Here is a 13,392-nt window from a genome sequence, read left to right as displayed (position 1 = left end):
AACAGCAAAAAATTCTCTTAAATTGCCTAAAGATTGTAGATGGAGCTGAATACCGATATTCTAATATGTTTAGATTTGGCAAAAAAAACAATATAACAAATTCAAGTTTTTATTTGAGACTGGCTTTATAAAAATGATTGGGTAGTCCAAATATTACTTGGGTTGATGGGTTTTTTTTTGAGGTAAGGTTGATGAATTTCTGTCGTCATACAAAAAGTATATAATATATTTTTTAATTACCATAATATGAAGACTTACTATTTATAGATACTAAACAGTATGGTACCTCTTGTCGACTGGAAGTTTCCCGAAGAGAGTGCTTCTTTTTATTATTATGGTTTAGAATTTAAATCACACATTTCAGCATTTCCAAAACTGAAAAATGGCATCTTTGTTTGAGTTCGACAAAAAGGGAAATGGAGTTATATGATCACATGCTTAAAGTAATTAATGTTGTTTTATTTAATAACGTAGATAAATATTGTGAGCAAAAATAGAAAGGATAGTTGCTTCATCTTTGAGTGCACAATTCGTATCAACTAATTAAATCACTTTCTAATTAATCCGTATCAATTATTTATAGTGCACGATGAATAAATTTTACTTTTATGTATACATGTTATCTTAGTTTTCGAGTAAGAGTGTGTTCTCATTCGTTGATAAATTTGTGAAATAGAAGAGATATAAAATTTATTTCTTTTCTTTCATTTTCAACGAAACAAAATTATATTATTTCTCATTCATTCTTTTTATTTTAAGGAGTGATAATATATAAAAAAGAAAATAGGAGTCAAAAAAAGAAGGAATTTGAAAGGGAAATTTATTATTATTATTATTTATTTTCCCATAATAAATTATCAAACAAAGAGAAAACACCTTACATAAAAATGAAGCGATAATAGACTTGCATAATTATTCTCAAAAAAAAAAAGAAAAAAAAAAGTAGACTTGCATAATTTGTTATAAGTGAAATATTAAAGTTTAAAATCGATAATCCATGATAAAAATAGAAAAATAATGATAGTATTAAAATTTCCCGAAAGCTATGTTAGTTGATAAGATTAATATTCGACGGGTCCATAATAATATTAAATTAAATTAGAAAAAGAAAACAAAATATTAGGTAGCTTAATGGTATTACAAAAATACCCTTACCTTATCCGTTAATCATCAAGTGTCTCTCCCAACCTTAAATGCCATCGCCACCGCACTCAGCTCAGCTGCAGAAACCCAAAAAGAAAACTAGAGAGAGAAAGTAGAGAGAGAGAGAGAGACAGAGAGCTAAGATGACGAAAGAAGTGAGCGAAGAACCCGCCGCCCACGGCAGCAAGGACTACGTGGACCCGCCCCCGGCGGCGTTCATCGGTGCAGGCGAGCTGAAGCTCTGGTCCTTCTACAGAGCCCTCATCGCCGAGTTCATTGCCACCCTCCTCTTCCTCTACGTCACCGTCGCCACCGTCATTGGCCACAAGAAGCTCAACGCCGCCGACCAATGCGACGGCGTCGGCCTCCTTGGCATCGCCTGGGCCTTCGGTGGCATGATCTTCATCCTCGTCTACTGCACCGCCGGAATCTCAGGTAACTAACCGAAAAACCCTAATTCACTCGAGATTTCCTTTTCCGACGAACTAAAACCCTAACTCACTCCAAATTTGGCTTTCCGACGAACTAACTAAAGCCCTAATTCACTCCAATTTCAGGTGGTCACATTAATCCGGCGGTGACGTTCGGGCTCTTCCTGGCGAGGAAGGTGTCGCTGATTAGGGCGGTTTCGTACATCGTGTCGCAGTGCTTGGGCGCCATCTGCGGCGTCGGGTTGGTGAAGGCCTTCATGAAGGGCCCCTACAATCGCCTCGGCGGCGGCGCAAACACCGTCGCCCCCGGGTACAACACCGGCACCGCGCTCGGCGCTGAGATCATAGGCACCTTCGTGCTCGTCTACACCGTCTTCTCCGCCACCGACCCCAAGAGAAACGCGCGCGACTCCCACATTCCCGTAAGTAAATTTTCATCGAATTTCATTTTGAAGGCTCGAGTTCAATTTACTTTTTCAATGTACCGCCACAATCTCGGCGTGATAATCCTGAAAATTTTCTCAAAATTCAGGATGAATAAAAACTAAAATCGAAGTTGAGGTTCATTTTTTGAAATTTGAATTTAGGGTTGATTATTAATTATTAATGTTTTTGAGACTTTGTTTTCCAGGTTTTGGCTCCCCTTCCAATCGGATTTGCAGTCTTCATGGTGCATTTGGCCACCATCCCCATCACCGGAACTGGAATTAACCCGGCGAGGAGCTTCGGCGCCGCCGTGATCTACGGCCACCAGAAATCGTGGGACGACCACGTAAGTACAAAAATGCATCGCAATTTGATTAGAGTTTAATTAAGTGTGACTGAAATGTTTTCTGTGCAGTGGATTTTCTGGGTGGGGCCGATGGTCGGAGCACTGGCGGCGGCGATCTACCATCAGTTTGTGTTGAGGGCCGGCGCGGTGAAGGCGCTGGGTTCGTTCAGGAGCAATCCCACGAACTAGGGGAGGGAGAGAGAAAGAGATTCTTGTTTGATTTGAGATGTTTGTTGTTAATTAGTTTTTCTGTTGTGAATTCTGTTAATTTGCTATAAATTTGTGTGTAATGATGAAGAGAGGAGAATGTTAATTATGAAAAAAAAAAGCCTTTTCTTTTCTTTTCTTTGTTGCTCATTCAATCTTTTGATTTTGTGTTGTTAGGTTTGCGTATTTATTTTGGACGCTAAAATGCTTGTGTTGTTTCTTTCATCCTCTGTGTATATACATAATGACGCGTCTCTCTCTCTCTCTACAATTTATCACACTCCAGTAAGTGGCCTTTCAAAATCAAAACCTATTCAGTGATTGAAGAAGAAAAAGTAAGATGACCCGTTTAATTTAACCTAACCCTACCAATTATTGTAGCCTCCGACTTATAAGGTAAGGTTGGAGCTTGTCCACGTCCATCCATCTAATTTATTTCGACTTCTGACTATTATATAGTCTTATATAAATAAAAGCACGCTATTAATAAGCATCTTGAAATTGATACCACTATCAATCACTATGATATAAAAACAACAAAACGTTTTAATTTTATTTTATTTGTCTCACGGACTCGAGAAGATTCATGTGTATATGTCCTTGTTGTGACTTAATTAATTACTTGATATAGTTTTCTTTCTTTTTTCTCTTTCAAAATAGACGTTGTCAAAATTACACTCACTTGAAATCAGCAAGGCAAAGCTGCACGTAAACCCACTTGACAATAATTGTGAGGATAGCAAGAATCCAACTTTCATATTTTCAATCCAACCCCATAATCTCTTAACTTTTTCTTTGTGGATGAGTGACAAATGCTTTATCCACTTTTGACTATGAACCCCCCCAATACGACCAAACCATACCCGATAAATTCCATCGAATATGTATATGTACTATAATAACCCATTGATTGTACAAAGAGTGGTAATTAGAGCCAATAATAATTCACACAAACATCTTCATGTTCTATAAAAATGATGGATACAAATGTACATATACATGCTTGATACTACCCATAAAAGCTATACATAGTGAAATACTTTTAATTAAGATGTGTGAGAAAGAGAGATACGTTGGAATTGCTAGCTTACCATGTGATTTAGACCGTTCCGTAATTGCTATATATAGTGAAATAGTATTCATGAAGATGTGTGAGTGAGAAAGAGAGAAATACTTTGGAATTGCTAGCTTACCATGTGATTTGGAATATGTATATATACTATACTAACCCATTGATTATGCAATGTGTGGCCGCTAAAGCCATCGTTTTACACAGCTTTTCTCATGTTTCAAAAAAAAAAATGTGGATCCAACTGCCACATATCGTAAAATCAATAGATTGGTGCAATATAAATGTACCTACTTCATACCACCCATAGGCTACTAGATGTTGTATATAGTGAAATATTTTTTTATTACGATATGAGAGAGGGACTTTGGAATGGAGAGGTTACTAGATCACATGAAGAGAGCCATTGAATGAATTAAGAGGGGTAATTAACAAAGGACGTGGTTTTGTGGCAAAAGTGTGGAATAACAATTCCAAGTATATATCTCGTGATGTGAATATTTAAAAGCTATTTATACACAATCACGAAAAAGTATATGTCCAAAGTACCATGAATTTGGGACCACATTGAATTTTCATGATACCAATGCAACACAGATAGGTAAGAAAGGATGTTGTTTTGTGGTTGCAGTCTGCTACATCTTACAATTTATAGCAGGAAAGAGGAGAAACATAAGCAGACACGCAATTCTGCCTTCTCTCTCTCTCAAGGTGGGAGGTGTTTAGTGCCAATTTCAGGCAATAGTAGAAAACATAAATGGTACACGTAGACAGTAGCTTGAAACTTGTTTTTACTACACATATTAGTTCCTATTTTACATCTCTTACTTAAGATAAGGTGAAGTGTCAAATGCAGAAATACATATAGTGCACACACCATGACAAAAGGGGAGGTAATATATCAGTACCTTAGTCGGGCAAAGCTGTACCTCGCTCGAGGTTGTTCTTGATCTCCAAAGTGTACTTCCCAAAGGCTCGCTCGATCTTTTTATTGAAGTGCTCATTACGGTCATTGATTGAGTCAATATCCTTTTCTTCACGATACTTGCGCCTCCTACTGAAGGACCTTGATTTATCCTCCCTGCTTGTAAGCTCTTTGACCATTTTATCAATCTTCTCGGCTGGGATGTTTGGCGTCTGTCCAATAACATTAACATGAATACCGACGACCCCATTCCAGGAAAAGAGATCTCGAAACGAACTAGGTTCAGTCTTGAAATATAGTGATGCTTACCTTTCCATATTGAAGACTGGAAGCCCCTCGATAGAATTCAGGATCCTCCTCTTTTTGTCGGTTGTACGCTTCGAGGTCTACCACAATGTTTTTGGTCCTTTTGTTATGAGCATCATATAGAGTTTTTTGATTGAAAACTGTAAAAAGAGAAAAGTCATCTGTCAGTAGCAATGCAAGGATATACTAACTGAGCACTGCAAAAATTATTTCTAGAGGTACAGGAAATGGGAAACCAATGAAGATAGGCACATCGATGAAATAATGTTTTTCTAAACTTAACCGTGGTACTTTTCATGCTTTTCGTGTTTAAAGAAGCTAGAGCAACATGAATCAAATGACTAACAGTAGCATCGTCACACATCCAAAGGTTAAGCTTGATCCATCAATGTTATCAGTCACCCAGCAAAAATACGAAGTGCATCCTATGTATGAAGTATCTCTCCTAGTTCACAAACGGCACGATTCAACATACATACGATACTGAGTTTGTGCATGGCAGTAAAACAACATTAGAAAGTAAGAGATGCTGCAAACAGCAGAATTTCCATAAAACAAACATAAAAGTGTGCTTACTTACCATCCCACCCAGCAGGGGCAGGCTCTTTCTCCCACTTTTTGTACTTCGACTCCGCCATCTCTTGTGTATCAAGCATATACGCTTTGCTCATATCCAAGCCATTAGCATCCAAAAGTTTTCCAATTTTCTTCTTCCTCTCCTCGAGCCATTTCTGCTTGGAAACTCCTCTAGCTTCTGTTGGAGCTTCCATTTTTTTCTTCTCTGCCACCATGGCAGTCTGATTGGCTTTTCTTGCCTCATTCTGAGTGAATAAAAAAAATACGAAACTGTAAATACTGATAAACAAAACCAGGACCAAAATGACATGACAACAAGAGCAATGTATATTCTGTCTATGCTGAGATGTACTAGGAAAAAAATGTTCATCCACGTTGCGCTTTAACGCACATACCATTTTCATTCTCAGTTCAAATAGCTTCTTCTGCCTTCCTGTGAGATTTGCAAAATCAACTAAAGCATCATCACCATTCCCATCAACCTCCCCATCAGAATGCTCCTTGGGGGCATCATTTCCAGCATCCTGTTCTTCTTGCTGATCTGGCCCAGCCACCAGCCTTGGCTCCTGATAATTAGCATCCACGCCTAGGCATTATACAAGAAAAGATTGTTGAATCTGTAACTTTCCAAATAATGAAACAATTGATTATGAAATCTGAATATACAAATAACATATCACTGAATAGCATTTTAAGAATGAAGAACCTTATACAAACAAAAAGTTAAAGCAAAAGTGAGCCAATACAAAAGAATGATCTAGTTTCAGTAAGTATTTTGCAACAACCGATTTCAGTAACAAGTCTTAGCACCTTAGCAAAATACTATTAAGATACCAATCAAACACCAACCCATATAACTTTAGTCGGTTATCTTCCAGGGTTCGGCAATATCTCAAAATAGTTTTCACTACATTCATGATAATGATTTGATGCATTTAAGCATAGTGGATAGAATTGCTTTCTAGCAAGCTTTCCACAACAATAGATACTAGCTAAAAGCTAACTAAATTATCGGATCGCTTTTTCTGAGACGTCATCAATAGTTTATGCAGTCATGACATAAAACCATATATCCACTAAGCACATATTGGTTACAGAAACATATGCAGCAAATCTAAACATGCAAATTTGAGGAGGAAAAGCCCCCCCGTAAGAGAAGCAACTCCAAACATAGCTGAAATAAGCAGTAATTTTTTGGCTTTTTCTCTCTTATTTCTAATTTTCAATTAAGAAATAAAACACCTTAAGATTCACGATTAAAAGAAAAAACCACGCATATCACCTGCATTCGCGTTCAGGTTCGCTTCAGCAATAACTCTGAAGCAATAATCACTACATTCGTGATATAGATTCGACGCATTTCTGCAATCCGGATGAACTGCTCTCTCTTCAGCCATACTATCCTCCCTTATTCTCCGTAATCAGATAATAGTATAAAATACCTGCATAATAGAGGACTAACATAAAAATTTATGCATCAGATTAACCCTAACTAAACCCTAACACGAACCAAACATCAAATTGCGAATCACAACAGCTGAATTCGGAAACAAAACTACGGCCGAAGAAATGCAACTCAACAAAATTCAGCTGAAAAAGAAAAGTACCTCTGGTTTATGCTATCGAATTTAGGGCGCGAGGGTTTGATGCTTGTGCAAATTTGAGATTATGGAAATAAATAATGCGAATTTTTCGTGAAGGAGTCATTGCACCGTCATTCGATTTGGGCTGGGAAACATGGGCCTCATACTACGGCCCAAAACCAACTACAATTTATTAGGCCCAATTAATATTAAAATTCCTCGATAAAAGTTTTCGAAAGTTAAAAATTAGGTAAGATCATAATGAATTTGACGTGGGTTAAGTCTAAATTGTATGTTAAGAAAAAATATTGTTACACACCCCAAATTTGCAGAGGATAGATATCCATAATTTCTCGTAATTTTTCACTATTTGATGGCCTCGACCAATTAATATTCAAATTCCTCGATAAAAAATTTCGATACTTAACATTGGGTAGATCATTATGAATTTTGATGTGGCTTAAGTTTAAATTGTATCAAGAAAAATATTTTTATATATTTTTCGTGATTTTCCTTTTTGAAAGAAATTTGTTATAATTGATAGTTCATGATATAATTAAAAAAATAATAAATTAATGGGTTGATGGTATATAATTTATTCAATCAATTCTCATGTTACATATGAACTTTAATTTTTTGTTTCTTATTTTTCATTTTCGTCCATTTTTCATCGTGGTAACATGATATAAATATATTCGTGTAACATAAATATGATCGTATGTAAAAATAGAACCGACATCGTATTGTATAATTGAATGAAAACGATATTGTTTCAAGCCCAAACTTTCGCGGAAAAATGGACGAATATGTAAAATGAGACAATATTAATAGTCTAATATTTTAATAAAGATTTTAAAATCGTATGCAAAATAAAAATTTGTTGAAAGTATAATAATTTATATACAATTAACCCTAAATTAATAAATTAATATATATGTGACTAATAGCCATTTTTTAAACTTACAAATCGAAACTCATGAATAGCAAAAATTACGAACCAAAACAGAATTTATAGGCAAGCATTACAACCTCGTAGACATACAAAAGGAAGGCAAAGTACATGAAATCTGATATATTTAGCTGCAAAAAACAAGGACAGCATACATCCAAAAACAGCACAAAAACACAGCCTACTTCATATAATCAACTCTTTCTTCGAGCTTTCCGCTCTTGGCGGAGTCGAGCAACCCAATGTCGAACCCCTCCTTGAAGCCGCCGAGCTCGAGTGCTCGCGATCGGCACCTCATGAAGCCGATCGCCTCGTGCTCGGCAGCTTTTGCCGCCATGGTCAGCTCGAACGTCGGGGATCTCAGGTATTCCTTGATCCCCAACAGAGTGGCTTGGCGGATGACAGCACGGCACTCGCCCGATGCTGCCATCTCGAGCATACCAGCAGCGCGGCCAGCATTGAAGGAATCCCGGTCGCGCTGCTCGAGCCTCTCGATCTCTAGCTTCGCCTTCAGCAGGGCCCCCTCCGCATCCTCGCTCCAACCCCAGAGCTCACGGAGCTGGCGCTCCAACGCGTGCAGGCGCTGCTCCTCTTGAGCCCTAACCACCTCGGTCTTCTCTTCCACCTCCTCCCGTTCAGACCGGTGATCCTCAACGGCTCGTCTCTGTGTCTCGACCTGATGCAGAGCGTGCTCGAGCTCAGGATCAACTCGGCCATCTCCACTTATGACCTTCTCCCCGGCCTCACAGCAAAGAGAGTTTATGCTTCTGGTCCTCTTATGGCGCGAAACCTTCGACCTACTCTTTCGTGCATCGTTAGAGCAAAGATCAGACCATTCTCCATGCTCGTTGGAGCCATTGCATTTAAGACAAGAGGAAGACGGGAGCTTGGCGGTGTCCGTGAGCTCCGAGTGACCGGAGAGGGGCTCGGAGGCGGCGTAGGGCTCATGTGTGGTGATCCCTAAAGAACCTCTAGCTTGAGCCATCAGCCTTTCTTTCCTTATGGGCACACCTACAAAATGACATCATTAATATTCTAAATATACAACATACATTGTAAATTAAATATTGCAACATACACATATCACAAACTGAGTATGCATACCACATGTATAGAATGACATTATCGTACTGACATTGTATCAATATAGACAAGTAAATATGAAGACAAAACAAAAATAACACATGTGCCTCTATTGAACTAGCAGTAGAGTGATTAATGCATAAGGTCAAAGGTCTTGAGTTCGAGTCCCAAAGTGGCGCAGTCTTTAATTTATTTGTTAATTTATCAAAAATAAATAAAAAATAACACACATATTGTAAGTGGAAATCCAAAAACGAGAAGAGAAGATGAAACATCGATGCAAGAATCCGACTAAGAAAAACACATTCAAAATCATAAACAGCTCTCTATAGCTCTCTTATTTCGTTTCATCTATAATCTTGAAGCATTAATCACTACATTCATGATCCATGCGTTTCTAAAATCGATGGATTATTTTATTTAATTTATTTTTTCATCCCCAAACGTTTTATTTCCTCAGCAAACAATAACAGAATCTATACATCACAACAAATATCAATTCCTAATCTAAACATCAGAAACAGATTTATGCTCGAATCTTTGTTCGTGTGTGGAAATGAATGCAGCAAAATTCATCAGTAATTTATGAACATAAGTCATGAAATAAATGACATAAATATTCATTGCATGCAACAAAAATCAAAACTAAGCACAATTGGAAAAGGAACCAAAAGAAAAGTAGCAATCAGAAAATAGATACCAGTAGATTCAGTCAGTGATTTGAGCAGATGCTAAGAAATCTATGGGGAATTTTATTGCAAAATGGGGTTTAAATAGTCGTTTAATTGGGCATTATAGTATTGGGTTGTTAAAAGGCCCAGTATGAGAAGGCCCGATTTTCAGTTATAAAATTAAATTTTTTGATGTTTTTTATAAGTTAAAATATTTGGTTTTCTTTATTACAAATTGTGTTTATATACATTTATATATACGGAGTGGTAACTGGTTATTGTATAAATAAGATTTATTGTAAAATAGGTTCATTTTAAATTTGCTAAAAATTACTCTCTCCGTCCCAATAATAAAGACACAGTTCTTTTGGGCACAAGAATTAAGAAAAATTAAATTAGATAGTAAAGTGTGGTGGCCCACTTATTTAGTGTATTTAATTAAAGGTTAAATATCAAATACAACCTCAAGGTTGTCCCTCCATGCGCAAAAACAATCATATGGCAACGTTCGTTGCGTTTAACTCCCTAAGACACCGATTAGTAAACAAATTCGTCGTTGGTTGAACGGACGTTACATTTTCTCTAATTTTTTTTATTATATAATATTTGGGGCCTACTTACTGTTTAATAGCGGGAGAATTCAATTCTCACTTCACACACTTCACAGTAGATAGACCATTCATCTTCTTTTATTTTTCTCCGCTTGTAGAAGTCCAAAAATCAGTCAGCACCTCCTTATTGCTAGTACCCCGCCACGCGAGACATGCACACACCACGAGTATGGCCACACAAGTGAAGAAAGCCACACCTAAGTTGACCACACTGTGGAGCGCAACCTCTTCTTTTGTGCCACCGACATCTCCGCCCTCCGAAGCAGCCTACCGCCTCACTTTTGCGGCTGCTTCAGCTTCAAGATTGCGCCAGCTTGCACTTGGCGTACCGGGAAATCTCCCTCTCTCTATACCCTAAGGAGGAGATTAGAATCTCATGCATGGTGAATTGTCGGAAGCGAGTCAATTTGCCGCTCCCCAAGGGGTACTATGGCAATTGTATTGTGATACCCTGCCGCTATCACAACTGTAGAGAAGTTGACGTTGCAGAGGGTAGTGGAGATGCTGAGAAACTCGAAATCACAAGCAACTAAGGATTACGTAAAATTAGTTGCGGATCTAATGGTGATGAGAGGGCGGCCCCTTTTATAAGCGACGTTACTTTTATAGTGTCTGATTTTACGAAGGCGATTTTCGGCGAAACGGACTACGAGTGGGGCATGGCGGCGTACGGTGGCCCGACTCAATGCTGAGATATGATTCCTAGAATAGTAAATTATGTTCTATCACCATAATCAAGATTTACATTCAATAAATAGGGCAAATCTGCCACTTTTTAATTCCCACAAACTAAAGTCCAAAAACAAAAAATCTATAACCATCCATAACAAGAAGGAAAGATCTCTCATCACAAGAGAGACAAGATATAGTATTGTTTTTTCTTCAACATAGCAACGATGGGAGATTTTTTATGGGACTCAAAAGGCTGCCATGTCCAAGTTCGGATGTTGTAGGAGCTCTATTGCTTGTTTGTGGAAGGCTACCAAAGAACAACAAGCACAAGGTCAATTATCAATGTTGAAAGCAAAAAAAATCACAAACATAGAATAAAGTGAGTGCAAATAGATTTAGAACTCATTACAAGTCTGGACTTGCACAACAGAGGCACAATGAGAATGCTAGCAGCAAGTATTGGATGCTCGAAGAGTACAATGGGGTAGATAGATCACTAGAGAACTGATCAAAGCTCATACAAGTGCAAAATGACATTTAGAAATCAATTTGTAAAATGAATCTTTAGAATTTTTTTTATAAAAGGGACACACTGTGTAAAAAAGTCAAAATACGTTTTGTTCTTTATTGAAAAGATTGAAAAAAAATACAGCCTTTTATTAAAAGATTTTGTAAAGCCCCTTTCATTTGAAGGGACACAGCCCAAGCACAAGAAAATCATCACAGCAAGAACACAACCTCATCCACAATAAGAAACTCATCATAGCAACTTACATCATAGCAACCTAGCAAGAACACTAGGGACACAACCTCATCCACAACAAGAAAGTCATCACAGCAATAACACAAGGGACATAGCCTCATCCACAACAAGAAAATTATCACATCAAGAACACTAGGGACACAGCCCGAAAAGTAATCAAATTCAAGCTTCAACCGAAAAAGGGGTCACGACCCAATCTCTCATTTTGAAAGTGCAAATAATCATAGATATAGCAAAAAATGGACAAATAATTTGATGAGCACGTTCTTATTATTTCAGTATATTCAACCCATCTACCACATAATACTCTTGGCCAAAAAATCATAGATCTATCAAGCCCATTACAGAATAACAAACAACAAGAAAGAACTCACCTGAAACAGTTGAGGAAGTAGGATCTCAAACATCCCTCGCAAAGCAGGGGAACAACTCTCCCACCATTCGCTGACATCGGCCTCTGCCCTTTCGCTCAGGATGACGTCGTCCCACTTCTCGTTGCAGAGGAGGAGAAAATTGTTGATTTCCCTTTGGGGTTTCTTCACGGCGACACATAGACAGCGGTAAATCGACGGATGGATCGAAGAGGGACCTTTATGGAGGGCTCCATCGCCTGCTGTGAACCCCTTCTCCAACGCATCACCAAAAGACTATTTGGCTCTGACCATGTCTCCTTCCGTTATCACAAACCGAAAATAGGACAACAGAGGCAACAAATCGAACGGTTCAAAATCCTCCGAATCGGGGAAAAATAGATCTCTCAAATAGGCTTCCCATCCTACTTTTTCACTCATCACGATGGAAGATTTAGGGTTCAAGAGAAAGGGTGACAATAGAAGACGGCAGAAGATTTAGCGTTCCAGAGGAGGACAACGCAAGAGAAGGAAATGGGAGACGGCGGAATACCTCAGGGGATATGGGTCGATTCATTAGGGTTAGGGTTTTTATAGGTAGATTAGGGTAGTCATTAATTAAATATTAATGATATTCTAACTTTTTCTAGTAATTGAAATGTGTCTAAAATAGTGGGGCAACCCAATAAAGAAAGTATGTTTGAAATGGGACGGAGGAAGTATAAATTTGCTTTGAAAAATTACCAATTGAAAAAAAGAAGAAGAAGATTGCTAATTATAAAATTTGAATCCTCAACCACTAATTCAAATTATAAATACATTGTGGTTTCAAACCCCACCGCTCTCCCTCCCTCAAAGTAAAATATATATATATATATATATATATATATATATATATATATATATAGGGGAGGGCTAGAATAAAAACACTCTTAAGTGTATAAAATATAAATGATTTTCAGCCCTTAGATCATCAGGATCTACGGTTGATTCGTAACCCTGTTGGATGAATTCGTGGTCTTGAGTTCGAATCCCAAAGATAACAAAAATTTATTTTTCGCAATTCGTAATTCTGTTGGATAAATTCATATGTGTTCTATATAAAATTCGTACATTAAGAAACGTTTATATTTTAAACACTTAAGAGTGTTTTTATTCTAGCTCACCCCTATATATATATATATATATAGAAACCCCTCTTAAGATGAAAACTAGGAACCAATTTAAAGCCATTGATTTAAATAAAATAGAGGGCTGAGATTAAACTACAGATGCACAATT

The 13,392-nt window shown here is 37.6% G+C and overlaps 2 protein-coding genes across 4 annotated transcripts; one reads left to right on the top strand and one right to left on the bottom strand.

The window, feature by feature from the left end:
• Nucleotides 1–1,100: 1,100 nt before the first annotated feature.
• LOC130989288 (probable aquaporin PIP2-8) lies at nt 1,101–2,692 on the top strand. Its single transcript, XM_057913246.1, has 4 exons — nt 1,101–1,578; nt 1,701–1,996; nt 2,206–2,346; nt 2,416–2,692. The coding sequence occupies exons 1-4, from the start codon at nt 1,287–1,289 to the stop codon at nt 2,533–2,535; spliced, it is 849 nt and encodes a 282-aa protein (XP_057769229.1). The 5' UTR covers nt 1,101–1,286; the 3' UTR covers nt 2,536–2,692.
• Nucleotides 2,693–4,222: 1,530 nt separating this feature from the next.
• LOC130989287 (uncharacterized) lies at nt 4,223–7,183 on the bottom strand. Of its 3 annotated transcripts, none has more exons than XM_057913243.1 (6): nt 7,037–7,183; nt 6,712–6,871; nt 5,825–6,015; nt 5,434–5,674; nt 4,857–4,993; nt 4,223–4,759 (listed from the first exon to the last, which is right to left on the bottom strand). In XM_057913243.1, the coding sequence occupies exons 2-6, from the start codon at nt 6,824–6,826 to the stop codon at nt 4,532–4,534; spliced, it is 912 nt and encodes a 303-aa protein (XP_057769226.1). In that variant the 5' UTR covers nt 6,827–6,871; nt 7,037–7,183; the 3' UTR covers nt 4,223–4,531. The 3 variants fall into 3 exon arrangements, with proteins under 3 accessions (XP_057769226.1, XP_057769227.1, XP_057769228.1); XM_057913244.1 differs by having other exon boundaries at nt 6,712–6,886; nt 7,037–7,182; XM_057913245.1 differs by having other exon boundaries at nt 6,940–7,040.
• Between the last annotated feature and the right edge of the window lie 6,209 nt (nt 7,184–13,392).

Source organism: Salvia miltiorrhiza, chromosome 6, assembly GCF_028751815.1.
Source record: "Salvia miltiorrhiza cultivar Shanhuang (shh) chromosome 6, IMPLAD_Smil_shh, whole genome shotgun sequence".
Classification (NCBI taxonomy): Eukaryota; Viridiplantae; Streptophyta; class Magnoliopsida; order Lamiales; family Lamiaceae; genus Salvia; species Salvia miltiorrhiza.
Note: the sequence above shows the minus strand (reverse complement) of the source record. Positions and strands in the feature narration are given on the sequence as shown.

Bases quoted from the DNA above. Each gene is read 5' to 3' on its own strand.
- LOC130989288 (XM_057913246.1), top strand. From the start codon at position 1,287: ATGACGAAAGAAGTGAGCGAAGAACCCGCCGCCCACGGCAGCAAGGAC. The intron at 1,997-2,205 runs GTAAGTAAATTT...TTTGTTTTCCAG, and splicing joins CGCGCGACTCCCACATTCCC to GTTTTGGCTCCCCTTCCAAT. The intron at 2,347-2,415 runs GTAAGTACAAAA...TTTTCTGTGCAG, and splicing joins AGAAATCGTGGGACGACCAC to TGGATTTTCTGGGTGGGGCC.
- LOC130989287 (XM_057913243.1), bottom strand. From the start codon at position 6,826: ATGGCTGAAGAGAGAGCAGTTCATCCGGATTGCAGAAATGCGTCGAAT. The intron at 5,675-5,824 runs GTATGTGCGTTA...TTATTCACTCAG, and splicing joins TTGAACTGAGAATGAAAATG to AATGAGGCAAGAAAAGCCAA. The intron at 4,994-5,433 runs GTAAGTAAGCAC...CTCTTTTTACAG, and splicing joins TGCCCCTGCTGGGTGGGATG to TTTTCAATCAAAAAACTCTA.